This window comes from Lytechinus pictus, chromosome 4, assembly GCF_037042905.1.
Source record: "Lytechinus pictus isolate F3 Inbred chromosome 4, Lp3.0, whole genome shotgun sequence".
Lineage (NCBI taxonomy): Eukaryota > Metazoa > Echinodermata > Echinoidea > Temnopleuroida > Toxopneustidae > Lytechinus > Lytechinus pictus.
The window spans coordinates 31,292,749-31,320,444 of record NC_087248.1 but is presented as its reverse complement, the minus strand read 5'-3'; the positions used below and the strand labels follow the sequence as shown (position 1 = coordinate 31,320,444).

General features: G+C 37.5%; 1 protein-coding gene across 1 annotated transcript in view; it reads right to left on the bottom strand.

The window, feature by feature from the left end:
* Window positions 1-5,660: 5,660 nt before the first annotated feature.
* Window positions 5,661-27,696, bottom strand: part of LOC129258641 (UBX domain-containing protein 11-like) — a 75,337-nt gene continuing 53,301 nt past the window's right edge. Inside the window, exons 10-14 of the mRNA XM_064098817.1 lie at window positions 20,588-20,665; window positions 12,905-13,112; window positions 12,108-12,211; window positions 11,037-11,275; window positions 5,661-10,093 (exon numbers count right to left, since the gene is read on the bottom strand). Coding sequence (XP_063954887.1) covers window positions 9,964-10,093; window positions 11,037-11,275; window positions 12,108-12,211; window positions 12,905-13,112; window positions 20,588-20,665 — 759 coding nt within the window. The 3' untranslated portion in view covers window positions 5,661-9,963. The remainder of the gene's footprint in view (window positions 10,094-11,036; window positions 11,276-12,107; window positions 12,212-12,904; window positions 13,113-20,587; window positions 20,666-27,696) is intronic.

The window sequence follows — 27,696 nt, the reverse complement described above, 5'->3', positions numbered from 1 at the left end:
AGGCTTATTAGATTAATAAATATGAAATATTTTTTTTATGAATTCATAACTAAATTGTCCCTTTTTCAGAAAAAAATATCGACAAGTTTTAGGAAGAGGAATAGAAGATAGGCATCATTTTTATATAATGACAAAATGTCCTAAGGCCTAAAATGTCTCGATCCTAGTTTGAAATAATAATAAAATATCAGCTCGCGCTTCGCGCTCGCATCATTTATTAAGTGCTTTCCACATCCACTTCACAATTCCCCTATATACACAGTGCTTTAAATATTGCTTAAATTGACCCATTTCATATCGGAATTTCAAATATCATTTCCAGCTCGCGATCCGCTCTCGCATTATTGATTTTCATGATGAAAAATGAAATGTATTCAGAATGCCCAGATTCTGTCTAACTCTAAAACACGTGCACGCATGTTTATTGAGATACGCATCTTGATCTTATTAAAAACGTGCTAAAATTATCCAGTTTCAGATCAGAATGTCAAAAATTTTCTGCTCGCGCTTTGCGCTCGCATTATTAATGGAGGAAGATACCAAAAACTACCCATCATTTTTCATGAGTGACAAAACATGAATCGAGTGTCCCGTTGGGGGTTTGAAATCGATTTTCTTAGGTTGGAATATCAAAAATGTTCAGCTCGCGCTTCGCGCTTGCATTATTTAATCGTTGAAATATGTATCGTCTTAATGGCTAACTGCAAAACTTCCTTAACAGGTCCCTTTTCGACCAGGCCAGAACGCGCATTAAAAATTTCTGCTCGCGCTTCGCGCTCGTAGTAATTATCCAGTTACATACGCATCTTGTTCAGGTTCACAAACATTGCCCAGAATGTTAAATTTTCAGGTCAAAATACATGAAATTTAATTATTTTTTTATCTCGCATAGGGCTTATGAGATTATTGCACATAAATGTTGTTTATAAAGTAAAGCTAAAAAATGGCTTTAAGGACATGGGCGTCCCCCCCCCCCAAAAAAAAAGAAATCACTACCAAGAAAAAAAAAGAGAAAAAAGGAAAGGGATTATGGTGAAATATAATATTATTTTCCAAATATTATGTCAAATATATCGCGCTTCGCGTTATCATGATTTATTTAGGCCTTGTGAGATACCTCAATGTGTTTTTAAGAATAAAATTTCGGAATTTCTTTAACTTCTACCCCCCCCCCCCCCCCCCCCGTGCAACCCTGCTGAATAAATCACAGCTTCGCCACTGATGAGGAGATTGAGTCGATTGCTTAGACATTGCATTATTCCCCAAGAGGTTATCATTGATATTATTGAAGGCTATTCTAAACAACTAGTAAAGAAACTACAGCTCCCGCTCACACAATATTCTAGTAGGGCCTACTCTGGTGAGAAGTTAAACCAAATTGAGACCCCAAAAAATCGCTCGCGCTTCGCGCTCCCATTGATATTACATTATATATTCATGGATATTTTTTTTAAGAACACATTAAAAAAGTGGTCTTTAATTGCCTTTTTTTAAATGTGATTATGAAATAAGATAATTCAAAATACATTTAAGGCTTCTAAGTTACATTAAAGTTAGCCTGGCTGGGAGGGAGGGGGCGCCATTTTTCGAAAAGTACACATGGGCGCCAAAAATCAGGTCAAACTTGGGCCCCCTTCCCCACGAAATCTTGGATCCGCGCCTGCTCTCAGATCATACGTTGTATCAGCTCGGTCCAAAAAAAAAAGCTCACATGGCAACACACCTGGTACACCATCTCCATTTGCATGGCTTCCCTTTCAAAGACAGTAGTATTAGAGGTCAGAGGCGGCGGAACATTTTTTTTTTGGGGGGGGGGCAAGTGAGTAAAAAAAGGACATTTCTTTGTCAAAATGGACGTGGGTGCAAACTTATATTTTCACCATCAGATTACGTTTCTACTCGAAGTAGCTGTGTATTTCGTTGTAATTAATTTGAGCAAAAATTTTTTTCTGATTGATAATATATACAGTATCTAGGCTATATTAATCCCACGAGCGATAGCAGCGAGCGAGCAGTTTGGAGATTTTTTGAAGTTGTAAAACTCGTTTTGTTGTCAATTCTGGCGCTGATCACTGTTAAACGGGCATCCTTCCCTTGAAGTTGTTTTGTTTGTTGTATAGAAAGTGTATTGTCGACATTATATTTTTCCAGAAAGGGGGTGCATGGGCCGAAAAAAAATCATCAAATTTCCCCGATCGGGCGCTAAGAGATGACTTTTGTTTTAGTTTTGGGGTAGTTCTAACTAAAGACTTTTAGGTTTAAGTATACATCTTAGTCTAGCATGAGTTACTTCAGAAAAGGTATTTCATTTTGAGTAAAAGGGCACATTTCATTTTGAAAAAAGAACATTTTCAAAAACAAAAAGGGATCTCACGAGAAATTTTGAGGGGCAAGTGCCACCTGCCTCTGTTCCAGATTTTGAACCTCACTAATGTTTGGAAATAAACTTTCTTTTGTTCTTACAAAAAAAAATCACTCTCTTTATTTTACCAAGCGTTCAGGATTATTGCCATTATTGCCAGGACAAAAATGTAGAAATGGCTCCTCGTGTATCTGTTTAGGCTTCCCCAAAAAAACTATACACTTTTGAAATGGCTGTAAAATACAAAATATAGCACTTTGGGGAAAAACACTTACATACATGGAAGCCATTAAAGTCAACTTTCAAATGACACCAAAAAGTTGGAAAAACTATTCATGCTTGAGCGAGCACTGGCCACTGAAACAAAGGGTATGAAAATTAGGCTGGGCGGGAATTAGCCTTCTAATTTATGTCATTTTTTGAGAGGCAAAATCCTTTCGAACTTGCAAACTTAAGGGCGTTGTGATAAATTAATGATCAACCGTGACCAGTTTTGGTTGTTTAAGCAAATTTCATAAATTATTAAATTGAACATTAATGCATGAGTGAACACAAATTACACTTTTTGGGCAGCATTTCAACTTTATCATGTAAATCTCAGCAATGTGTTCATGGGAGTCGGGAGAATAGAGGGTGAGATAGGACTTAATGGGAGAAGTAGGCTGATTGAATAAGGGTCAACAGAACATTTAACCCCCCTCCCTCTCTCCTTCCCTCCCCACCTATTGAGAAACTGATTGCTATTGTCATGTATGCGTGAATTCCAGAGCAGAATGTTGATTTAATGATAAATTCTGAATTGGGGCATCAACTTTTCCAATCAGTCAACAACTCATCAGTAAATCAACAAATTCAATGTACAATGTCATCAATCAAACATTAAGTTTTTTCAATAAATTATTTAATAAATTATCATGATCCGTAAATTTCTTGGTAATCATTCAATGAAAAACACTGACCATCAGCCACCGGTCACTTGGCAGTTAAGTTTTGAATAGGCTACAATCTAGGAAGTGAGGCAGAGAGAGAGAGAGAGAGAGAGGGGGGAGCCTGGGAAATGGAGGTGGAGGGGGAGGGGGAGGGTATATACATATGACTTTTAATTTGTAAAAGGACAAAAAGAAGAGGAATGCCCTCTTAACCAAGTCTTACCACATCTCACCCTCTTGCTTGTAACAGGTACCATCACATTACTCTGACTCTCACGAACACACTGCTGAGGTCCACAAGATGAGTATGCTACACTATATGCTAAAATTACAGTTCATGTTCAATCATGCATTAAATTTCAATTTAGTAACTCACGAAATTTGCCTAAGAAACCAAAACTTATCTCACTCATTGATTTAGCAGAACACCCTTAGCTTTGCAAGTTCCAAAGGACTAACCACTAAAAAACTGTAAGGCTAATTCCTTCCCAGCCTAGCCGAGATTAGTCTCTCAGGAGGAGAGAAGTGGGGGAGGGGGGCAGTCAAATATATTGCTGTACACACGCGTGACCAAGGAATTTCCAAACACCCCCTAAACGAGTTTTTCTCTGTGTGCAAAATAACCCCCTAAAACAAGTTTTTCCCGGGCTTTATTTTCACATTTTGGCCCTAAACAAATTGTCGCCAAAATATGACCTCGGGGAAAAAGCTTGGGGAAAAAATACCCTAAATACGTTTGGCTAGTCTTTAAAAAAAAAGCTTTGGGGAAAAAACATACCCTAAATACGTTTGACCCCACTATTGACCATTGACTAGTATTTAAAAACCACCCCTTTTCTTGAAAATCAGTGTTTTTGATACCCTTAACGAGTTCACGCGCGAACCGCGTCCAAAACTGAAAAAAACACCCCTGAAACGCGTTTTTGGGGTCACGCGTGTGTACAGCAACATATTTGACTGCCCCCCCCCCCCCCAGGGGTAGAGATGGAAGGAGGGGTTGCTAAATGTTCTGTTGACCTTTATCCCATCCACGTACTTCACCTACTTAAGTCCTATCTTACCCCTATTCTCCTGACTCTCATGAACACATTGCTAAGATCCACATGATTAAGTCAAAATGCTGCACTAAAATTTGCAATTCATGGTCACTCGTGCATTAAATTTCAATTTAATAACGCATGAAATTTTCTCAAACAACAAACTGATCACAACTGATCATTAATTCATCACAAAACCCTCAACTTTGCAAGTACCAAACAAAAAAAAAACCTGAAAAAAAATTGGAAGGCTAATTCCCGGGGGGGGGGGGCACTCAGTATATAATGCATAGTGGGTATGTGCCGCGGAGGGGACCCCCATTTTTACACTCAAATTTCCGTTCCAAGGCATTAGCATTCTTGTCTTATTGAGAAAAAGAACAAAGAAAGCCGCTCCAAAGCATAGCATTTTCTTCTTATCGTGGAAAAAAGAAGAAATCCGCTCCAAAGCTGCGCATATTTCCGTTACGCCGTTCCGGTCGCATTGATCTGCTACAATGAGCCGCAATTTTGGTGAAAAGTGGCCGCAGAGCGCTGTCCGACCATCGCGCCTCTGCGCTAGCGCACCCGTTCCGCCGGGCTAGCTGCATGCACGTAATGCCCGTTCCATAGAGATGCATACGCACTCACATGCAGGCGACCCGTTCCAAGGACCCCCGTTTTCACAAACATTTGTAGTTCCGAAGCCCCTCCTTTTTACAATAAGCCCGCTCCAAGGCCCCCGTTTTTTTGCCTCGCCCGCGGCACAGACCTACTACTTTTTTGGTCGAGTGCCCCCCCCCCCCCCGGATTCCAGCCCAGCCTAATTTTCATACCCTTTGTTTCATTATATTTCATTTTTTACAGATTTGACAATAGGGACCAACTTGACTAAATTATGTAGAGTTAAGCAATGCTAGTTCCACAAGTTCATAGAGGAATCAATCGTTGTTTCACTTGACAACTAGGAGAAAATTAGAATATTTCATATTTCATATAATAAAATACAAAAGAAATAATGAGTGAGGGACATCATCAGCTATTTAATGAGAGTAATGCGAGTAATTTTGTTATTTCTGGAATGTGCAAAGATACACAATAAAAGACTGCTACATAATAGACTCCTAGCAGTGAAAAGGACAATAGGATTAGCTTAAAAGTGTTGTTTACATTGTTAATTTCAAAGAGGTCATTCAAGAGTCTTCTAGAAGTGGACTATTCTAGAAAGAAGGATAATGTTCCTTTTAAAGACAATACTAGAAGCTTCCAGAATAGTGAATATTTATATATAAGCTGGCAGTTTCTTCAAGGACATCATCACATCAGATCAGAACTCAGAGTTTCACACCAGAATTTATGTCAGAGTATAATTTATTTCAAACTGGAATACAACATTTATCTTCTGTGGAATTATTTGCACGCCATCATTGAACTGTTTGCAGTTAGTTTGAGAGAGGAATTCTCAGTTCTCATCGAGTTCATCAAGCTGTTTTAATGAACGCTTTTCAACCCATGTTGATTGCTGAAACTGACTGTTTGTCATCATCAACTTCGTCTTCACGGACATTTCAACTCGTTACAGTGACTCTTGTTATTCATAGTGCTTCAACATCAATTTCATCATCGCCATCATTGTGAACTTTAATCTACGGAATCTTTGCCAACCAACTTGGATTTTATCTGGATTCATACAGGACCATCATAACTTTGGAATATAATCAGAACTGACACTTCAAGACATGTAAGATGTTTGGTTTTTTGTTTGTTTAGTGTATGATCTATTTCCTGTAATAAAAAAAGGAAATCAAATTTAAAACTAAATTTTCATTGTTATTTGTTGCAGTATCGTAACAATGGGACGTGGTTGTACAACATTGATTTTCCTTTATTTCATTGACACAGTGAACAATTAATAAGCATTTTCTTAACCTTTAATTAATCATAAGTTGACCATTCCCAGTATTACCCATGATAAAATAAAAGTAGAGATATGTCACATGCCAGATTTTTCAATAAAATGGATCTACATACAAATCACAGGCAAGGGTAAATTGCTCAAAACTCTCATCTTCTTTTCGTTTTGTCGCATCCCACATGGTCTTATCGTTGGTCCTTTAGAAGTTCATCTCAGTCATTTAGTCTACAAATTGCCATTTAGCGTCATATTTACCACTTTGCCTCTAACAATTTTGTGTAATATAATCACCATTTTAATCTATATGGTTTAATTGAGCTGTTTATACATCATTTTTTCAGTTGAATAATGCAAAATAATTAGAAGAGTGGAGATTAGACCATTAAATGGGAATTAGAATAAGCAGACATTCAAACAAATGTTTATAGTACGGTATGTACCAAATGTCAATTAGATCAAACTGATAGTAGATTGAATGGGTTTAGCCTACATGTATCTAAGAAGTAGACCTACTTCTTGTAGAAAGACCTGTCAGTTCAGAACACTGATAAACTAAGTAAATTATCTAGCATTATACTCGCAGCATACTTGGTAAGATACTATAATTCTGGCTGAAGTATTGAATTGTATACCAGCCCGAGTGAATACAAGCATTTTTAACCCACGCAAACAAATAGTTTCTATGTATAGAGGCATTCAGCAGAAACAAACGTAATCACAGCAGAACAATCAAGAATAGGCCTAAATCAAAGCTTTGAGTTTAGATTAAAATATTGCTTATAATTTTTTTTAATAAGTAAATACACCACATGTGAAAGTAAAACATTAAATGCATTGTTGCTCTAAAGATTTTTTTTTTACAATAACATTCACAATTCAATTATATAAAATATTAATAAATAATCTTATAATAGGCATTTCATAATGTAAAACATACATGTATATTATAAAAAGCAAGGGTAACATGGAATAAATGATATGTCAATAATGCCCCACCTCCAAAGATTCAAACATCGATAAGCTCTCACTCAAAAAAGATGCTTACATATGACGTCACCGTTTGGAGTTTGACCGGTGTGTTGACTCAGTTCGTAGAACAAACCCATAGCCAGGGGGGGGGGGGGGGGTTGATCGAACCTCCCAAATTTTCCAAAGCAATCAAAATAGGGAAGGAAAACAATTTCTCTGGGACGGAATGTCCAACAATTTTTTTTTTATGACCATTTGTTTTATTACATTTTTTTGCTTGTCAAATTTTGTGGCAAGGAAGAGAAGGAATCTAACCCCCTAATTAAAAAAATGCATTGACCAATGGACACCATAGCAGTTACATTTATTGTAACTTTGTCATCTAATAGTAATAACCATGGTAACAATGCTCAACAGTAATTGGATGATTACAATAATCTCTGTTATGCAATAGCCCCCTGAACCACTTACTTCCAGTATCTATATTTTTCATTCACATGAACGGTGGCAAGAAGGACATTTCGGTGTAAATCTGTTTCTTCATTAGAAAGAGATGGATTCCCGGCTGCACGCAGTGAAAATCTATGCCTCGATCCGCCTTTGCAGAACTTCAAACAATAACATTTTGAGCCCAAAATTTAATCATATCATTCCTCCAATATAAAAAAAAAAACAAGATATTTCAATGTTTATAATAATGACAAATGTGACCTTTGGCCTTGAAATCCTTCAAACTACTCAGATCATTATCACTCCTATCTGCATACTTGGAACATACTTGTTTGAGTGGAACAGTAAGTGTGACATCAATTGACTTACCACAAGAATAAACACTGGACGGACAGACAACCTGGAAATATAATGCCTCCAACAACCATCGGCAGTGGTCTCATTTTTTTTCAGATTTCTGAAATGCAAATTTAGTGTTCTCTGGTGTTATAAATAGCATGTTAAAAATATTAGCAATGTAATATAATGAAAGTCTTAAAAAAATGTCAATTGGTATTTTGTACATTAAGTCACACCCTCGTTGGGTAGACGTCCACAGTTCAGGCCCTGAACTGGGTTTATACCCCACTAACAAAAACTTTGTTAGAGGATCCAAGATAGTTCATTTTGAAGCTATTTCAACCCAGCATGACCAATTCAATCCCTCTTATGTAACATTTCACTTCCGCAGACAAGCCTGATCGTTGAGCCAGGGTTAGACAATAAACAGCAGCTGCGATATAACGTAAGAGCAGCTCTGCCTGTAGTAGGCCATTCGGAATGAAATTATTGTATTTGATATTTAAAGGAGAATGGAACCTTTGGAATAAGATAGCTTGTGTGAAAACAGAAAAATCAAAGAAACAGATCAACGAAAGTTTAAGAAAAATCGGACAAATAATGAGAAAGTTATGAGCATTTGAAAATTGTGATCACTAATGCTATGGAGATCCTCAAATTGCAATGCGACAAAGATGTGTGATGTCACTTGTGAACAACTCCCCCATTACTTTAGTATATATTTCACATAAATTGCCTCTTTTATCACATCTATCAATAGATCATTGTGTTCTTTCTATAGGAGGCCATGTAATACAGATTTTTAAAAGAATACATCATGGATAAAGAGTTTGTATTACCATAAAGTAAAAGCAAAAGAGACATTTTGAGGGTATTTTATAGTACGTCAAAGGGAAAGTTGTTCACATGTGACATCACACATCCTTGTCACATTGCCAATTGGAGGATCTCCATAGCATTAGTGATTGCAATATTCAAATGCTCATAACTTTCTCATTGTTTGTCCGATTTTTCTCAATCTTTCTTTGTTCTTATTCTTTGATTTTTTTGTTTCGACATAAGCCTACTTGTTCCAAAGGTTTCATTCCCCTTTAATCAAGTTTTCAAAGGCATATTGTAATTTGAAATCTGATGTTAATTTGTTTTCAATTTCGAACAAAGAAAATCGACCCAGAAATAAAGGAAACTATTAAAGAGAATAAAAATGACTGCATGCGCTGGCGAGCGAGTTTGCTGGAATAGTCACGCTGCGTATGCAATTGCGGTTTAGTTCTTTTCGGACCCGTCAAGGTCAAGAAACACATGTTTAGATATTGAAATAATATGGTCCGGGGTGATTTAGGTTTTTCACGGTTTGAAACTGGGGTTTGTATCCTTTAAACGGTAGTTTTGCCTCATGCATGTAAATGCCCAAGTATGCAGATACAGAAATTGGTGAACAAATCTTAAACACTCCGAAAAGGTGTGATTAATAGATTTTTTACTAGTTAAGGAAGTTTTTTTTTTGGACAATATCAACTTCTATCGACTTTTCTATTCTTCATCACAACACATTGGTTTGGGGTTTTTTTGCAGTCAATTTTTTTTCATCCATTCCCCCCCTCCACCATGATTTTCACTGCTTTTTTGGTATCTCGTTTATTCTGTCCTGAAATATTGCATTTTCCCTAAAAATCTGTATATTCCTTTGTTCTTCTCGCTTTCTGTGAAGAGATTCTAAGCTACAGTTGGTGTCAATCCCCTAATCAATGGTGTAGAATATTTCCTTCAAATTAAATCATAAGATCTGGTAATGTTTCCACTTCAGCTTCATCACAATACATCAGTTTATCTTATCCATATGCTCCTTTTTCACTGTCAATTTTTATCCAGTTAAATGAAGACAAGAAAGACTTTTGGCATTAAATCCATCCACTGGCTTTCAGTGTTCATTGTGTCATAGTTCATCTCCAAAATATATAAAGGCAAGTAGGATATAATGTATTATCTGTTTAATTTCATCAAAACGGTGGCGTTTGGTGTCAAACAGCTCTCCTCAAGTGTTGCATCCAGTTTGGTGTATGTCCTATTAGGGAATGTTGTAACTAGTATGTAGTCCCGGGATTGCGGTTTCCTGTAGTCAAAAGAAAAGAGTTAGAACAGAAAGGAAAAGTTACCGTAATAATGTTGTGAAATATGAGTACACCTGCTGCTAGTCAAAAGGGCCATTCCCCATAGGGATTGCTAGTTCTAACAAGAAAGGGCTGACTATCATTTTAATAGTGGTAGTCAATAATTCATTTCAATGTTAGTTGATTATCTCCAAGAAAATATCACTGATAACAGGATATATCGCTGAGTCTGAAAATTTGTTATATATGTTCATGATGAGCTGCAATTATGTGAGAGCAGCAAAGAGGGAAACAAAAAGTATGGCTTTCATCGGTTGATCCACAAGAGCTGGCATTTGGGTTCCAACTTACAAAGTTATGAATTAAAGCACTACAGAACAGCATTTTGGTCAATAAATAGTGACTAACTTTACATAATTGACAATATTCTGATCAAATTGTGTTACCGCGATATATCAACATTATTCTTAAACCAATATCAAACATTCAATATATATATTTTCAATATCGCATGATTTCCATTTTATTGAAATATCATCAAGTACTAGGTTTACAGGTCACTGCACAAATATTAAGACTTTGGTTCACATTCAAGATTTTATTTTAACGATCAAGAACTTTGATGTTTTTTGTATCAATCATTTTCAATATTGATGAAAGATACCTTGGGAAAAAAAAAAAAAAATTTGTGCAGACATTTTCAATGAAAATTATGACTGAAAAAATATCATTTGATTTATCTCAAGGGGAGTCTAATAATGCATGCACATGGAGGAAATGAAATTAGGGTGGTGTTTCAGGTCCTTTATTTTTCACTTTTTTGAAGCACAGTGATTTTGGGGTGCAGTTATTTCAGGGCATCATTTGAACAAAATACATGTATTAACAGACAAATTGCACTATAGCCTACAGCAAGTCTTACGTATTAACAAGAATCACACGTACCTCTGTTTATCAAGATGCATCCTGAGATCCCCTATGGTGTCTGTAAATCTCAACTTCAAGATGAAAGTATGATCACCACTCTCTGATTTGACACGCAGCGTGGCGACATCACTCCTTGGGGATGACCTTGCAGAGAGTGGTCGATTTGATAGACCTGCCTTGCCCGACATAGCTCTCTCTTTAATACCCTGAACTATAGGTGTGTCTACTACTGTCACAGCATTGGGTATAGTCTCCTCCTGAAAAAAAAATTAACATCCAAACCATAAAAATAATATGAAGTTCTTGAAAACAAATTGTATACAATAGAATATGGAAAGCGTAGGGGGGGGGCACTGCCATTACAAGGTGTTTACCATGCTTGTTTGCAAAAGCAAGTAACTTAAAGGGTTGTTTTCACATGTACAGTGAAAAGGGTACACAATTTACCAAAATGAGCAATAAGGGAATATGCTTTACATCCCTATCATGAAATATTTGAGGCAATATTTAGTGGAGGGAACACAATACTTGTTAGTGTACTCCATGGAAGAGTACTCTATTAGAGTCCATTTTGAAAGTCCTGAGCATGGTCAATGTTGTAATGATAGTAGCCCCTGGGCTTTCAAGAAAGTAATTACTTATACTCTTTAAAATCAATCAATATGTCATGAGTAATGGTACTGGCACGTTAATACTAATCCTCCTGCTAACTTTGAATCAATGCTTGTAACACCAATCACATTAAATTCACAACCTTGCAAGCAAAAGCAACGAAGATTGGTACTCAAACTGAGCGTGTTCATTGTACCTTGTATAAAAAAAAGGTTTTGCTGACATACATGTAATATATTGGAACGTTATGAGTATCTTTGGAAAAAGCCAAAGATATCCTCCGACTACTGAACAATCTCTTAAACCTTGAATTAAACTGGGCTAAATGACCAAATTGCACTCATGTGTTGTATTCACTTTGGTATTTATAGTCCTTCTAAATGCTTTTCAAAACAAACCACATAGTAAACCATAAAGATATCCTGTTTTTACAAAATAAATGCATCTAACACACAAACCATGCTATAACAGGCTTACCTTGAGTAAATCAGCAACGGAAGACCTGACATCAATGACCTTACCATCTGATGATACAACAGGATGAAGCTTACCAAGGAACTGATCAACTGATAAAGGATCAACTTCATGCAAAAGAAAACATATAGATAAAATGAAGATCAATTTAATTTGTCTAATCAATAAGTCAAACACATTTAAATAGTAATAATAATAATAAAGGGTATTTGTATAGTGAACATAACAAACTTGTTAGGTGCTCAAGGCGCTGCTATGTTACCTAGGCTATTAAAGCTAGTCTACCGATTAAGGTGCTCACAGCTTTTTATGAGGAATTTCTTCTTGCCGGTACACATTTATCTCACCATGGCTGGCGTTCGAACCCACAACCCTCTGTTAAAGTCTGCTCCATAGACAGAAGACTATTCCACTGTGTCACTACACTATTAAATGAACACCTACATGTATAATGGGCTAATTTTTTCAAAATCATTTATGAACTATTAATCCTCAAAAACAAAGTAGAAAGAGTGAACAGCTTATTTCAAGCGGAGTAAAACAAACCAACATCATCTCATTGAATGTGTATAATAAACTAATCTTCAAATATACCTACGACTAAAGGAAAGAACAAGCAACCTAACTACTCTTATCTGGCCGTGTTCAGTACTCACAGTGCAACTTTCTGTGCAGAGTAGTCTTGTGATGTAAGCCAATTTGAATGATAACACTAATTTACTACTCAATACACTGAAAATTGCAATTATTATGTTACCCAGTCCTTATACAAGAGTATAACAGCTGTGTGAAACACTCACCTGGTGGCTTGCTTGTTTCTCTCAACTTGAGTGGTGAATGTTCCTGACTCACTGGTGGTCCACTACTGTTCATACTGGTTGCTTTATCAAGGTTAGAAGGTACCAGTCTGGATGGTCCATCATTGCATCCACCCACAGTCAAACCAGTACCAGGAAAGAACTCACGATCTCTTTGGTCTTTAAATACAACATCTCTCTGATCATCCACCTTAGAAATATAAAGGAGAGAGAGAGAGGAAACAAAAATATAAGCCTAAATTCACAAAGTTGTTTTGAATCCATGGTTTCAAACAATCATGCAGATTTCATCCTCAATTCGGTGGATTCACAATATGGTGCGCTATCTATTGGTTGTAGCGAGCAGGCCAAATTTTAACTTCGGGGTCGACACTGTGCGCAGGCAGTGCACAGTGCTAGTGCATTGTAATGTGACTGTGATGCTTCAAAAATGAAAACCATATGGCAAGAATTCACCAAAAACGGTGTAAATTTCGCAAAGAAATATGCGAGCAAATTTCTCTCCCACCTCCTGGACCCTAGTAAACAGCATATATGGTCGAGCCGCCTCGGCCAGCGCTGAATAATCACATGCATGCATGCACTTTAGTACTACATGTAGCTCGCGCAACAGATATTGACTTTTTCCCATGAGGCATTGAAAATTTTGACCTAACTGTGAATCCAGTGATTAATTTAGCATGTATATCGAGGTTTGTTGCAGCTTTAAAGCCCACTAATTTGAGTTGTTTTAAAGGGAAAAACATTTGCTGGCAAGCAGTAAAAATGCATTTGAATTGCATTGTTGTGCTCTTTAAGAATAATCCCTTTGAGCCATTCCAAAGCTCTGTATTTTATAAATTCTGATTGATACATCCTTACAAAAATCTTCAATGGTAATTCATTGGTATTCAATGGTAATTCATTGGTTCCCAATGGTGTTTCAATGGTTTCTGCATTGGTCAATGGTAGTGTAATGGTGATCAAATGGTGTTTGCTCAGTGGTCAGTGGTAATTCAATGGTGTTCACTGACCGTTGTGTGGTGTTTCAATGGTATCCCATTGGTCAATGGTAGTGTAATGGTGTTTGTTCAGATGTAGACTGTATTCCAACGGTGTTTTAATGGTATCTCTAATGGTCAATGGTGTTTGTCCTATTGGTAGATTGTAACTCAATGGTGTTGACTTATGGTCAACGGTAGTGTAATGGTGTTCCAATGGTATTTGTCCAGATGGTAGATTGTAACTCGATTGTCAATGGTAATGCAATGGTGTTCTAATGGTGATTGTCCAGTGATAGATAGTAACTCAATTGTCAGTGGTAATGTAATGGTGTTCTAATGGTGTTTGTCCAGATGGTAGATTGTAACTCAGTGGTCAGTGGTAATGTTACGGTACTCTAATGGTGTTTGCCCCATGCTAGATTGTAACTCAATGGTGATGGAATGGTGTTCTAATGGTGATTGCCCTGAGATAGATAGCAACTCACTTGTCAATGGTAATGTAATGGTGTTCTAGTGGTTGGTGGTAGTCCAGTGGTAGCAAAATTCAAATAAGCAATTCTCTTACATCACTTGAAAATCTCTCCCATGTTGTGTATTTAAAAATTATATTTTCTCAGAAGAAAATATGAAATTATACCGAGGCATCTTATACATTATTAAATGTTTTTAAACATCCCCTCTATGAAATATGTCTTTAACATTATCAAGAACCATAAAAACAGAAATTTATTGAATCTTAGTACAAAAGAAATAGGAGAGCTTGTCTCAAGTGACATCACAGAGATTCCAATTTGCATCTGATTGATGACAACTTTAAGAATTTATAACTTTCTCATCCCTTATTTTCATCAAACTTTCACTGACCAGTTTCTCTCGATCTTCCGCTTGAACTAAAACTTTGATGATCATTTTTGTAGAGCACTTATTTGATATAAATTTTCATTCATCATTTGTATGATATCATTTTGTCTACTCATTACTAAATTATTTTTTTAAAGGACTAATTTGAGGAAAATGAAAGCAACCATTTCACAAATAACTAATCAAAGTTTCAGTTCAATTGTTCATAATCTTACACACCAATATGAGCTCTTTAAAACATTTCATTCTCTCAGTAACTCTACACTCACGTTCACCTAACAATTCCACTTAGGAAAACTTTAAAAAAAGAAAAAAGAAAGCAAGACACATCAAATCATTTATTCAAAATCTATTTAATCACCATTTTGAGATGTTTCTAGTGCATATTATGAGTAAAGATTTTGAAGAGTTGTTGAAGTTTTTCTCAGACAAAATTATTCAACAATTTTTTTTAAGTGAATGTACTTCTTAATAATATGATAATATATTGGTGGATGTATGGTAGGTCAATGGTGGATAGTGAATGGTAGATCAATGGTGGATGTGTGGTAGGTCAATGGTGGATAGTGAATGGTAGATCAGTGGTGGATGTATGGTAGGTCAATGGTGAATAGTGAATGGTAGGTCAATGGTGGATGTGTGGTAGACCAATGAAACACCATTCAGCCACCACTGGTATGCAAATTAGGTTACTCAATGGTGCCCTACCATTGGACCACCATTGGACTACCATTGGACTACCATTGGGCTACCATTGGATATGCAAATGAGCGTCTAAAAAATTTAAATTAGTTCCAATGGTGTTTCAATGGTATTTCAATGGTGTTTTTTTTGGTGCTTCAATGGTGTCTTGGTTTGTGATGGTTGAATGGTAATCCATTGGTAACATCAATGGTAGCTCAATGGTATACCATTGGAAATTTTCTGTAAGGGATAACACGTCAATTTCAATTTTAGCTTTAGATAGAGTCCTTAACCCTTATTGACTGGGGGGGGGGTCTATTTGATCCCCCTCGACAAATGTCGGCGCTATGCCGCCACGCAGATTTTTTTGACCGCGCCGCTCTCTGACTTTTTACTTCCAAGACTTGCGCATCTCTTGAGACCAAATTTGCGACACCCGGGTATGCGGTTCCGAAATTACGCAATATGTATGATTATTTTTACTTTTGTTGGTTAAGATGGATTTATTTATGAACGCAAAAGGGTCCCCGACAAAGATCATTAAAAACAAGTGGAATGCCTCTGGCCGCCTCACCTGCATCACGCGATTCAATATAGCAGCAGTGCTGATTTTGAAAACTACTATAACTCGCACAAGATGTTCAGTGATACTTGGTTACTCGTATTTCCACGTTTTATGAATTAGACCAATACACTTATAGAGATATGATGGCAATTCAACAAATACCCCCAACGTGGCCAAAGTTCTTTGACCTTACATGACCTTTGACCTTGTTCATGTGACCTGAAACTCGCACAGGATGTTCAGTGATACTTGATTACTCTTATGTCCAAGTTTTATGAACTAGACCAACACACTTTCAAATTTATGGCTGTAATTCAACAAAAACCCCAATTTGGCCAAAGTTCATTGACCCTAAATGACCTTTGACCTTGATCATGTGACCTGAAACTTGCACAGGATGTTCAGTAATACTTGATTACTATTATGTCCAAGTTTCATGAATCAGATCCATAAACGTTCAAAGTTATGATGGTAATTCAACAGATACCCCCCCATTCGGCCAAAGTTCATTGACCCTAAATGACCTTTGACCTTGGTCATGTATCGTGAAACTCATGCAGGATGTTCAGTGATACTTGATTAACCTTATGTATAAGTGTATAGTGAATGGTAGGTCATTGGTGGATGTATGGTAGGTCAATGGTGAATAGTGAATGGTAGATCAATGGTGGATGTGTGGTAGGTCAATGGTGGATGTATGGTAGGTCAATGGTGAATAGTGAATGGTAGATCAATGGTGGATGTGTGGTAGGTCAATGGTGGATTGTGAATGGTAGATCAATGGTGGATGTGTGGTAGGTCAATGGTGGATTGTGAATGGTAGGTCAATGGTGGATGTATGGTAGGTCAATGGTGAATAGTGAATGGTAGATCAATGGTGGATGTGTGGTAGGTCAATGGTGGATTGTGAATGGTAGGTCAATGGTGGATGTATGGTAGGTCAATGGTGAATAGTGAATGGTAGGTCAATGGTGGATGTATGGTAGGTCAATGGTGGATTGTGAATGGTAGGTCAATGGTGGATGTATGGTAGGTCAATGGTGAAAAGTGAATGGTAGATCAATGGTGGATGTATGGTAGACCAATGAAACACCATTCAGCCACCACTGGTATGCAAATTAGGTTACTCAATGGTGCCCTACCATTGGACCACCATTGGACTACCATTGGACTACCATTGGGCTACCATTGGATATGCAAATGAGCGTCTAAAAAATTTAAATTAGTTCCAATGGTGTTTCAATGGTATTTCAATGGTGTTTTTTTTGGTGCTTCAATGGTGTCTTGGTTTGTGATGGTTGAATGGTAATCCATTGGTAACATCAATGGTAGCTCAATGGTATACCATTGGAAATTTTCTGTAAGGGATAACACGTCAAAGATCATTAAAAACAAGTGGAATGCCTCTGGCCGCCTCACCTGCATCACGCGATTCAATATAGCAGCAGTGCCTATTTTGAAAACTACTATAACTCGCACAAGATGTTCAGTGATACTTGGTTACTCGTATTTCCACGTTTTATGAATTAGACCAATACACTTATAGAGATATGATGGCAATTCAACAAATACCCCCAACATGGCCAAAGTTCTTTGACCTTACATGACCTTTGACCTTGTTCATGTGACCTGAAACTCGCACAGGATGTTCAGTGATACTTGATTACTCTTATGTCCAAGTTTTATGAACTAGACCAACACACTTTCAAATTTATGGCTGTAATTCAACAAAAAACCCAATTTGGCCAAAGTTCATTGACCCTAAATGACCTTTGACCTTGATCATGTGACCTGAAACTTGCACAGGATGTTCAGTAATACTTGATTACTATTATGTCCAAGTTTCATGAATCAGATCCATAAACGTTCAAAGTTATGATGGTAATTCAACAGATACCCCATATTCGGCCAAAGTTCATTGACCCTAAATGACCTTTGACCTTGGTCATGTATCGTGAAACTCATGCAGGATGTTCAGTGATACTTGATTAACCTTATGTATAAGTTTCATGAACTAGGTCCATATATTTTCTAATTTATGATGACATTTCAAAAACTTAACCTTAGGTTAAGATTTTGATGTTGATTCCCCCAACATGGTCTAAGTTCATTGACCCTAAATGACCTTTGACCTTGGTCATGTGACATGAAACTCAAGCAGGATGTTCAGTAATACTTGAATAACCTTATGGCCAAGTTTCATGAACTAGGTCCATATACTTTCTAAGTTATGCTGTCATTTCAAAAACTTAACCTCAGGTTAAGATTTGGTGTTGACGCCGCCGCCGTCGCCGTCGGAAAAGCGGCGCCTATAGTCTCACTCTGCTATGCAGGTGAGACAACATGACGAAAACCTTTCATTTGAAAACACTATACCCCAGATTCCCTCAATCAATTCTCTTCTCCAAGTACGACAAACCATAACTGCCCCAAGCAAGCAATTTAAGTATCAAAACACCTGTTTCTGGTCCGAAGATAACACAACAGCCCGAGCAAAGCATGCCGTCATTTTAATTCACTTACTTTCCTTATTTCGAGGTCGATTTTCTTCGTTCGAACTTGAAAATGGACTAACATTGGATTTCTGAATACAATATGCATTTGAAAACGTGATTAAATATCGAATACAATAATTTCATTCCGAAGGTCCTACTACAGGCAGAGAAGTCTTACGTAATAGCACAGCTGTTGTTTATCATTTCGTCCTTGGCTCAACGCTCATAATCTGGCCTGTGGAGACAGCGGGGATTACCTGGCCTAGCGGGATTGATCAGGCGGGTGTTTCATAAAGCTGTTCGTAAATAAAAAGCGACTGGTGATCCTGTCTTGCGGTAAATGGTACACACCATTGGCGAAGATCTAGCGCGCGAGAAAGGATCACCAGTCGTTCTTAAAGTCGCTCTTAACTTACGAGCAGCTTTATGAAACGGCCCCCTGGGCTTGGAAATGATTTTGGGATTTACAAACGCAAAATGGGGTATAGAACCGCAGTTTGCAATCTGAACTGCGGTCTTTCTCCAAACGGGGGTTTGACGTAATGAAAACCAATAAAAAACAAAGGTTTGAAAAGACAGAGAATACATAAGAATTTAAAAAAAAATAAGATACAAAGGAAATTAATTATTTTTTGGAATTTTTTTGTAGATTTTTGTTTGAAATGTAAAAATTTACATGTTGACCAAAAAAAATGTGCATTCTACTAGCTATAGAAAGTGATTTAAAGGCAAAAACATACACAAAAACCCCAAATTAGGGCAAATTTTATACGCTTATTTGAATAATTAATTAATAAAAAAATATAAGCAATTAATTTTTTTTTTAATTTTACTACATAGTCTTGTAGTTTACATCCGGCTCTACGCACGTGCATATTTTTGTGGTGATCGTGCAATCAACGGCCGAGATCTGAGGGGGGGGGTCAAATTGACCCCCCCCCCCCACTACTGTATATGTTGGTCTGAAATAGCCCAGGGTGAGATAGGGTTAAAGCCAATTTGAAATATTGGTAAATGGTCAGTAATGTGAATTAAACTCCAGTACTTTCCAACATTACAAAAGTATAGTCATAGCACATACTTTGCAAATTCACTAATAGGGTATAGGAAAGCTAAAGAAGGGATGTATATCCTGAAATTTTCAGCCCAATCCATGTTTAAAAAGGGGTTTCATACATACAAGACAAATAAACCTCTCGAAATAGATCTGCAACTCAAGTTTGAGGGATGATATATTTATTACTGAATTTTAAAAGGTGAAAGTGGTAATGTTGGAAAGCTTTATTATTCCTTTGTGATAATGGTACCCTGAATATAGAGCAAAGTCAGAGATGAAACGTTGCAAAATGCATCATTTTTTAACCAGTCCCCATTTCTTCACAATTTTGCTCATGCTGGTGACAGTGAACATTTTGCAAAATTGTCATGTTTGGGTGTATTCATTGTTATGTCATTAAGATTTGAAAAGAGTGATTTATGTTTATCGAAGAGATGTGTTTTGACTGTTTGCATGCGTGATCCTGTGTTTCAGATGAAAAGTGTAAAAGATGAAAATATTGTGTGATTTAGTGTTTGCTTGAAGTGAAAGTTTGAATTTTCAACAAAAATGACACCAACATTCTCATCTTTTTTTTTTAATTCAACATCTTAAAGATTTTTTTTAATGACAGGGTTTAACGTTATTCAATAAATTACACAAATGAGGATACATCATGTGTGGACTATTACACATCAGTCCTTCAATATCATTCCAACTCAGTCCACTATTACATGTACAAGACATTTTGCAACATTTAATTTTAGCATTGCTGCATACATGTATTTATAAATTCTATGCATTCTACACTGTATGACAACATTAGCATTACAAATGACACATCATTGTACAGAGGAATAAAACATGCTTTCCAATCACAATTGTTTTATGACACACACACACCTTCATACATTGTAGAAACAATGCAATGAATTTGAATAGTGACATCAACTTTTGGGGAATTACCACGATAAAGATAACATTCAAATGTTGACCTCTGTTATGACCATAATAAGAGATAATCTTAAAGATAAGACTAACCTTGATAGGTACACCATCAGGGTATCTTGTCTGCAGTTCAGTTGGGAAATAACCTTCCATAAGATCTTCCATGCATTGCTATCAGGAGAGAAATTACAAAACAAAAATAAAACCAAACATGATGAAAAAGAGTAAAGCGACTCAGCATACAAAATCATTTCTTATGTATTTGTTTGTTTTGCAATTATCTGGGTATTTTTTTTTCAATTTTTCTCTTTATTGTAAACATTAGCAATCCTATTCAAATTATACACAACATAAATTTACTTGATTTATAATGAGTAAGAGTAAAAATAATGACATACTAATGAAATTTCTACTGCAATTGCACCAAACTGAAAGTACATCAAATGACTTTACCCCATGTGAACCAAGTGAATATAAGGCTCCTAACCTGTGTTTCAGGGTCTTGATAAGAATGGAAAGGTCCATTAAACATAAAGATCCCATTAGCATAGAGAGTAAGAGGGATACTAACCTGTGTTTCAGGGTCTTGATAAGAACGGAAAAGTCTATTAAACATAAAGATAATAATAATAACAGTATATTTACCCAGGGTAGCTACTTCAGTTCTAAAAGCTGTTCTCCCAGCGGGCCCTGCTATTATTATTACCCGGCTAAGCTAGGCTACCTATTCAGGTGCACACAGCTTTTTGGGGAATTACTTCCTGCCGGTACCCATTTACCTCACCTGGGTCGAGTGCAGCACACTGTGGATGAATTCCTTGCTGAAAGAAATTACGCCATGGCTGGGATTTGAACCCAAGAACCACTGTTTCAAAGTCCCGTTAGCGTAGAGAATAAGAGGATACTAACCTGCGTTTCAGGGTCTTGATAAAAACGGAAGGGTCCATTACACATAAAGATCCCGTTAGCATAGAGAATAAGAGGATACTAACCTGCGTTTCAGGGTCTTGATAAGAATGGAAAGGTCCATTAAACATAAAGATCCCATTAGCATAGAGAGTAAGAGGGATACTAACCTGTGTTTCAGGGTCTTGATAAGAATGGAAAGGTCCATTAAACATAAAGATCCCATTAGCATAGAGAGTAAGAGGGATACTAACCTGAGTTTCAGGATCTTGATAAGAACGGAAAAGTCTATTAAACATAAAGATAATAATAATAACAGTATATTTACCCAGGGTAGCTACTTCAGTTCTAAAAGCTGTTCTCCCAGCGGGCCCTGCTATTATTATTACCCGGCTAAGCTAGGCTACCTATTCAGGTGCACACAGCTTTTTGGGGAATTACTTCCTGCCGGTACCCATTTACCTCACCTGGGTCGAGTGCAGCACACTGTGGATGAATTCCTTGCTGAAAGAAATTACGCCATGGCTGGGATTTGAACCCAAGAACCACTGTTTCAAAGTCCCGTTAGCGTAGAGAATAAGAGGATACTAACCTGCGTTTCAGGGTCTTGATAAAAACGGAAGGGTCCATTACACATAAAGATCCCGTTAGCATAGAGAATAAGAGGATACTAACCTGCGTTTCAGGGTCTTGATAAGAATGGAAAGGTCCATTAAACATAAAGATCCCATTAGCATAGAGAGTAAGAGGGATACTAACCTGTGTTTCAGGGTCTTGATAAGAATGGTAAGGTCCATTAAACATAAAGATCCCGTTAGCATAGAGAATAAGAGGGATACTAACCTGTGTTTCAGGGTCTTGATAAGAAGGGAAAGGTCCATTAAACATAAAGATCCCATTAGCATAGAGAGTAAGAGGGATACTAACCTGTGTTTCAGGGTCTTGATAAGAATGGAAAGGTCCATTAAACATAAAGATCCCGTTAGCATAGAGAATAAGAGGATACTAACCTGCGTTTCAGGGTCTTGATAAGAATGGAAAGGTCCATTAAACATAAAGATCCCGTTAGCATAGAGAATAAGAGGATACTAACCTGCGTTTCTGGATCTTGATATGAACGGAAAGGTCCATTAAACATAAAAATTCCAATAGCATAGAGAATTATCATAAAGAATAAGAGGGATACTAACCTGTGTTTCAGGGTCTTGATAAGAACGGAAATGTCCATTAAACATAAAGATCCCATTAGCATAGAGAGTAAGAGGGATACTTACCTGTGTTTCAGGGTCTTGAAAAGAATGGAAAGGTCCATTAAACATGAAGATCCCATTAGCATAGAGAATAAGAGGGATACTAACCTGTGTTTCAGGGTCTTGATAAGAACGGAAAGGTCCATTAAGCATGAAGATCCTGTTAGCATAGAGAGTAAGAGGGATACTAACCTGTGTTTCAGGGTCTTGATAAGAATGAAAAGGTCCATTAAGCATGAAGATCCTGTTAGCATAGAGGGTTAGAGGGATACTAACCTGAGTTTCAGGGTCTTGATAAGAATGGAAAGGTCCATTAAACACGAAGATCCCATTAGCATAGAGAGTAAGAGGGATACTAACCTGTGTTTCAGGGTCTTGATAAGAATGGAAAGGTCCATTAAACATGAAGATCCCATTAGCATAGAGAGTAAGAGGGATACTAACCTGTGTTTCAGGGTCTTGATAAGAACGGAAAGGTCCATTAAGCATGAAGATCCTGTTAGCATAGAGAGTAAGAGGGATACTAACCTGTGTTTCAGGGTCTTGATAAGAATGGAAAGGTCCATGAAGCATGAAGATCCCATTAGCATAGAGAGTAAGAGGGATACTAACCTGTATTTCAGGGTCTTGATAAGAATGGAAAGGTCCATTAAACATGAAGATCCCATTAGCATAGAGAGTAAGAGGGATACTAACCTGTGTTTCAGGGTCTTGATAACAATGGAAAGGTCCATTAAGCATGAAGATCCTGTTAGCATAGAGAGTAAGAGGGATACTAACCTGTGTTTCAGGGTCTTGATAAGAACGGAAAGGTCCATTAAGCATGAAGATCCTGTTAGCATAGAGGGTTAGAGGGATACTAACCTGAGTTTCAGGGTCTTGATAAGAATGGAAAGGTCCATTAAACACGAAGATCCCATTAGCATAGAGAGTAAGAGGGATACTAACCTGTGTTTCAGGGTCTTGATAAGAATGGAAAGGTCCATTAAACATAAAGATCCCGTTAGCATAGAGAATAAGAGGATACTAACCTGCGTTTCAGGGTCTTGATAAGAATGGAAAGGTCCATTAAACATAAAGATCCCGTTAGCATAGAGAATAAGAGGATACTAACCTGCGTTTCTGGATCTTGATATGAACGGAAAGGTCCATTAAACATAAAAATTCCAATAGCATAGAGAATTATCATAAAGAATAAGAGGGATACTAACCTGTGTTTCAGGGTCTTGATAAGAACGGAAATGTCCATTAAACATAAAGATCCCATTAGCATAGAGAGTAAGAGGGATACTTACCTGTGTTTCAGGGTCTTGAAAAGAATGGAAAGGTCCATTAAACATGAAGATCCCATTAGCATAGAGAATAAGAGGGATACTAACCTGTGTTTCAGGGTCTTGATAAGAACGGAAAGGTCCATTAAGCATGAAGATCCTGTTAGCATAGAGAGTAAGAGGGATACTAACCTGTGTTTCAGGGTCTTGATAAGAATGAAAAGGTCCATTAAGCATGAAGATCCTGTTAGCATAGAGGGTTAGAGGGATACTAACCTGAGTTTCAGGGTCTTGATAAGAATGGAAAGGTCCATTAAACACGAAGATCCCATTAGCATAGAGAGTAAGAGGGATACTAACCTGTGTTTCAGGGTCTTGATAAGAATGGAAAGGTCCATTAAACATGAAGATCCCATTAGCATAGAGAGTAAGAGGGATACTAACCTGTGTTTCAGGGTCTTGATAAGAACGGAAAGGTCCATTAAGCATGAAGATCCTGTTAGCATAGAGAGTAAGAGGGATACTAACCTGTATTTCAGGGTCTTGATAAGAATGGAAAGGTCCATTAAACATGAAGATCCCATTAGCATAGAGAGTAAGAGGGATACTAACCTGTGTTTCAGGGTCTTGATAACAATGGAAAGGTCCATTAAGCATGAAGATCATGTTAGCATAGAGAGTAAGAGGGATACTAACCTGTGTTTCAGGGTCTTGATAAGAATGAAAAGGTCCATTAAGCATGAAGATCCTGTTAGCATAGAGGGTTAGAGGGATACTAACCTGAGTTTCAGGGTCTTGATAAGAATGGAAAGGTCCATTAAACACGAAGATCCCATTAGCATAGAGAGTAAGAGGGATACTAACCTGTGTTTCAGGGTCTTGATAAGAATGGAAAGGTCCATTAAACATGAAGATCCCATTAGCATAGAGAGTAAGAGGGATACTAACCTGTGTTTCAGGGTCTTGATAAGAACGGAAAGGTCCATTAAGCATGAAGATCCTGTTAGCATAGAGAGTAAGAGGGATACTAACCTGTGTTTCAGGGTCTTGATAAGAATGGAAAGGTCCATGAAGCATGAAGATCCCATTAGCATAGAGAGTAAGAGGGATACTAACCTGTATTTCAGGGTCTTGATAAGAATGGAAAGGTCCATTAAACATGAAGATCCCATTAGCATAGAGAGTAAGAGGGATACTAACCTGTGTTTCAGGGTCTTGATAACAATGGAAAGGTCCATTAAGCATGAAGATCCTGTTAGCATAGAGAGTAAGAGGGATACTAACCTGTGTTTCAGGGTCTTGATAAGAACGGAAAGGTCCATTAAACATGAAGATCCTGTTAGCATAGAGAGTAAGAGGGATACTAACCTGTGTTTCAGGGTCTTGATAACAATGGAAAGGTCCATTAAGCATGAAGATCCTGTTAGCATAGAGAGTAAGAGGGATACTAACCTGTGTTTCAGGGTCTTGATAAGAATGGAAAGGTCCATTAAGCATGAAGATCCTGTTAGCATAGAGAGTAAGAGGGATACTAACCTGTATTTCAGGGTCTTGATAAGAATGGAAAGGTCCATTAAACATGAAGATCCCATTAGCATAGAGAGTAAGAGGGATACTAACCTGTGTTTCAGGGTCTTGATAACAATGGAAAGGTCCATTAAGCATGAAGATCCTGTTAGCATAGAGAGTAAGAGGGATACTAACCTGTGTTTCAGGGTCTTGATAAGAATGGAAAGGTCCATTAAGCATGAAGATCATGTTAGCATAGAGAGTAAGAGGGATACTAACCTGTATTTCAGGGTCTTGATAAGAATGGAAAGGTCCATTAAACATGAAGATCCCATTAGCATAGAGAGTAAGAGGGATACTAACCTGTGTTTCAGGGTCTTGATAAGAATGGAAAGGTCCATGAAGCATGAAGATCCCATTAGCATAGAGAGTAAGAGGGATACTAACCTGTGTTTCAGGGTCTTGATAAGAATGGAAAGGTCCATGAAGCATGAAGATCCCATTAGCATAGAGAGTAAGAGGGATACTAACCTGTGTTTCAGGGTCTTGATAAGAATGGAAAGGTCCATTAAGCATGAAGATCCTGTTAGCATAGAGAGTAAGAGGGATACTAACCTGTGTTTCAGGGTCTTGATAAGAATGAAAAGGTCCATTAAGCATGAAGATCCTGTTAGCATAGAGAGTAAGAGGGATACTAACCTGTATTTCAGGGTCTTGATAAGAATGGAAAGGTCCATTAAACATGAAGATCCCATTAGCATAGAGAGTAAGAGGGATACTAACCTGTGTTTCAGGGTCTTGATAAGAATGGAAAGGTCCATGAAGCATGAAGATCCCATTAGCATAGAGAGTAAGAGGGATACTAACCTGTGTTTCAGGGTCTTGATAAGAATGGAAAGGTCCATTAAGCATGAAGATCCCATTAGCATAGAGAGTAAGAGGGATACTAACCTGTGTTTCAGGGTCTTGATAAGAACGGAAAGGTCCATTAAGCATGAAGATCCTGTTAGCATAGAGAGTAAGAGGGATACTAACCTGTGTTTCAGGGTCTTGATAAGAATGGAAAGGTCCATTAAGCATGAAGATCCTGTTAGCATAGAGAGTAAGAGGGATACTAACCTGTGTTTCAGGGTCTTGAAAAGAATGGAAAGGTCCATTAAACATGAAGATCCCATTAGCATAGAGAGTAAGAGGGATACTAACCTGTGTTTCAGGGTCTTGATAAGAATGAAAAGGTCCATTAAGCATGAAGATCCTGTTAGCATAGAGGGTTAGAGGGATACTAACCTGAGTTTCAGGGTCTTGATAAGAATGGAAAGGTCCATTAAACACGAAGATCCCATTAGCATAGAGAGTAAGAGGGATACTAACCTGTGTTTCAGGGTCTTGATAAGAATGGAAAGGTCCATTAAACATGAAGATCCCATTAGCATAGAGAGTAAGAGGGATACTAACCTGTGTTTCAGGGTCTTGATAAGAACGGAAAGGTCCATTAAGCATGAAGATCCTGTTAGCATAGAGAGTAAGAGGGATACTAACCTGTGTTTCAGGGTCTTGATAAGAATGGAAAGGTCCATGAAGCATGAAGATCCCATTAGCATAGAGAGTAAGAGGGATACTAACCTGTATTTCAGGGTCTTGATAAGAATGGAAAGGTCCATTAAACATGAAGATCCCATTAGCATAGAGAGTAAGAGGGATACTAACCTGTGTTTCAGGGTCTTGATAACAATGGAAAGGTCCATTAAGCATGAAGATCCTGTTAGCATAGAGAGTAAGAGGGATACTAACCTGTGTTTCAGGGTCTTGATAAGAACGGAAAGGTCCATTAAACATGAAGATCCTGTTAGCATAGAGAGTAAGAGGGATACTAACCTGTGTTTCAGGGTCTTGATAACAATGGAAAGGTCCATTAAGCATGAAGATCCTGTTAGCATAGAGAGTAAGAGGGATACTAACCTGTGTTTCAGGGTCTTGATAAGAATGGAAAGGTCCATTAAGCATGAAGATCCTGTTAGCATAGAGAGTAAGAGGGATACTAACCTGTATTTCAGGGTCTTGATAAGAATGGAAAGGTCCATTAAACATGAAGATCCCATTAGCATAGAGAGTAAGAGGGATACTAACCTGTGTTTCAGGGTCTTGATAACAATGGAAAGGTCCATTAAGCATGAAGATCCTGTTAGCATAGAGAGTAAGAGGGATACTAACCTGTGTTTCAGGGTCTTGATAAGAATGGAAAGGTCCATTAAGCATGAAGATCATG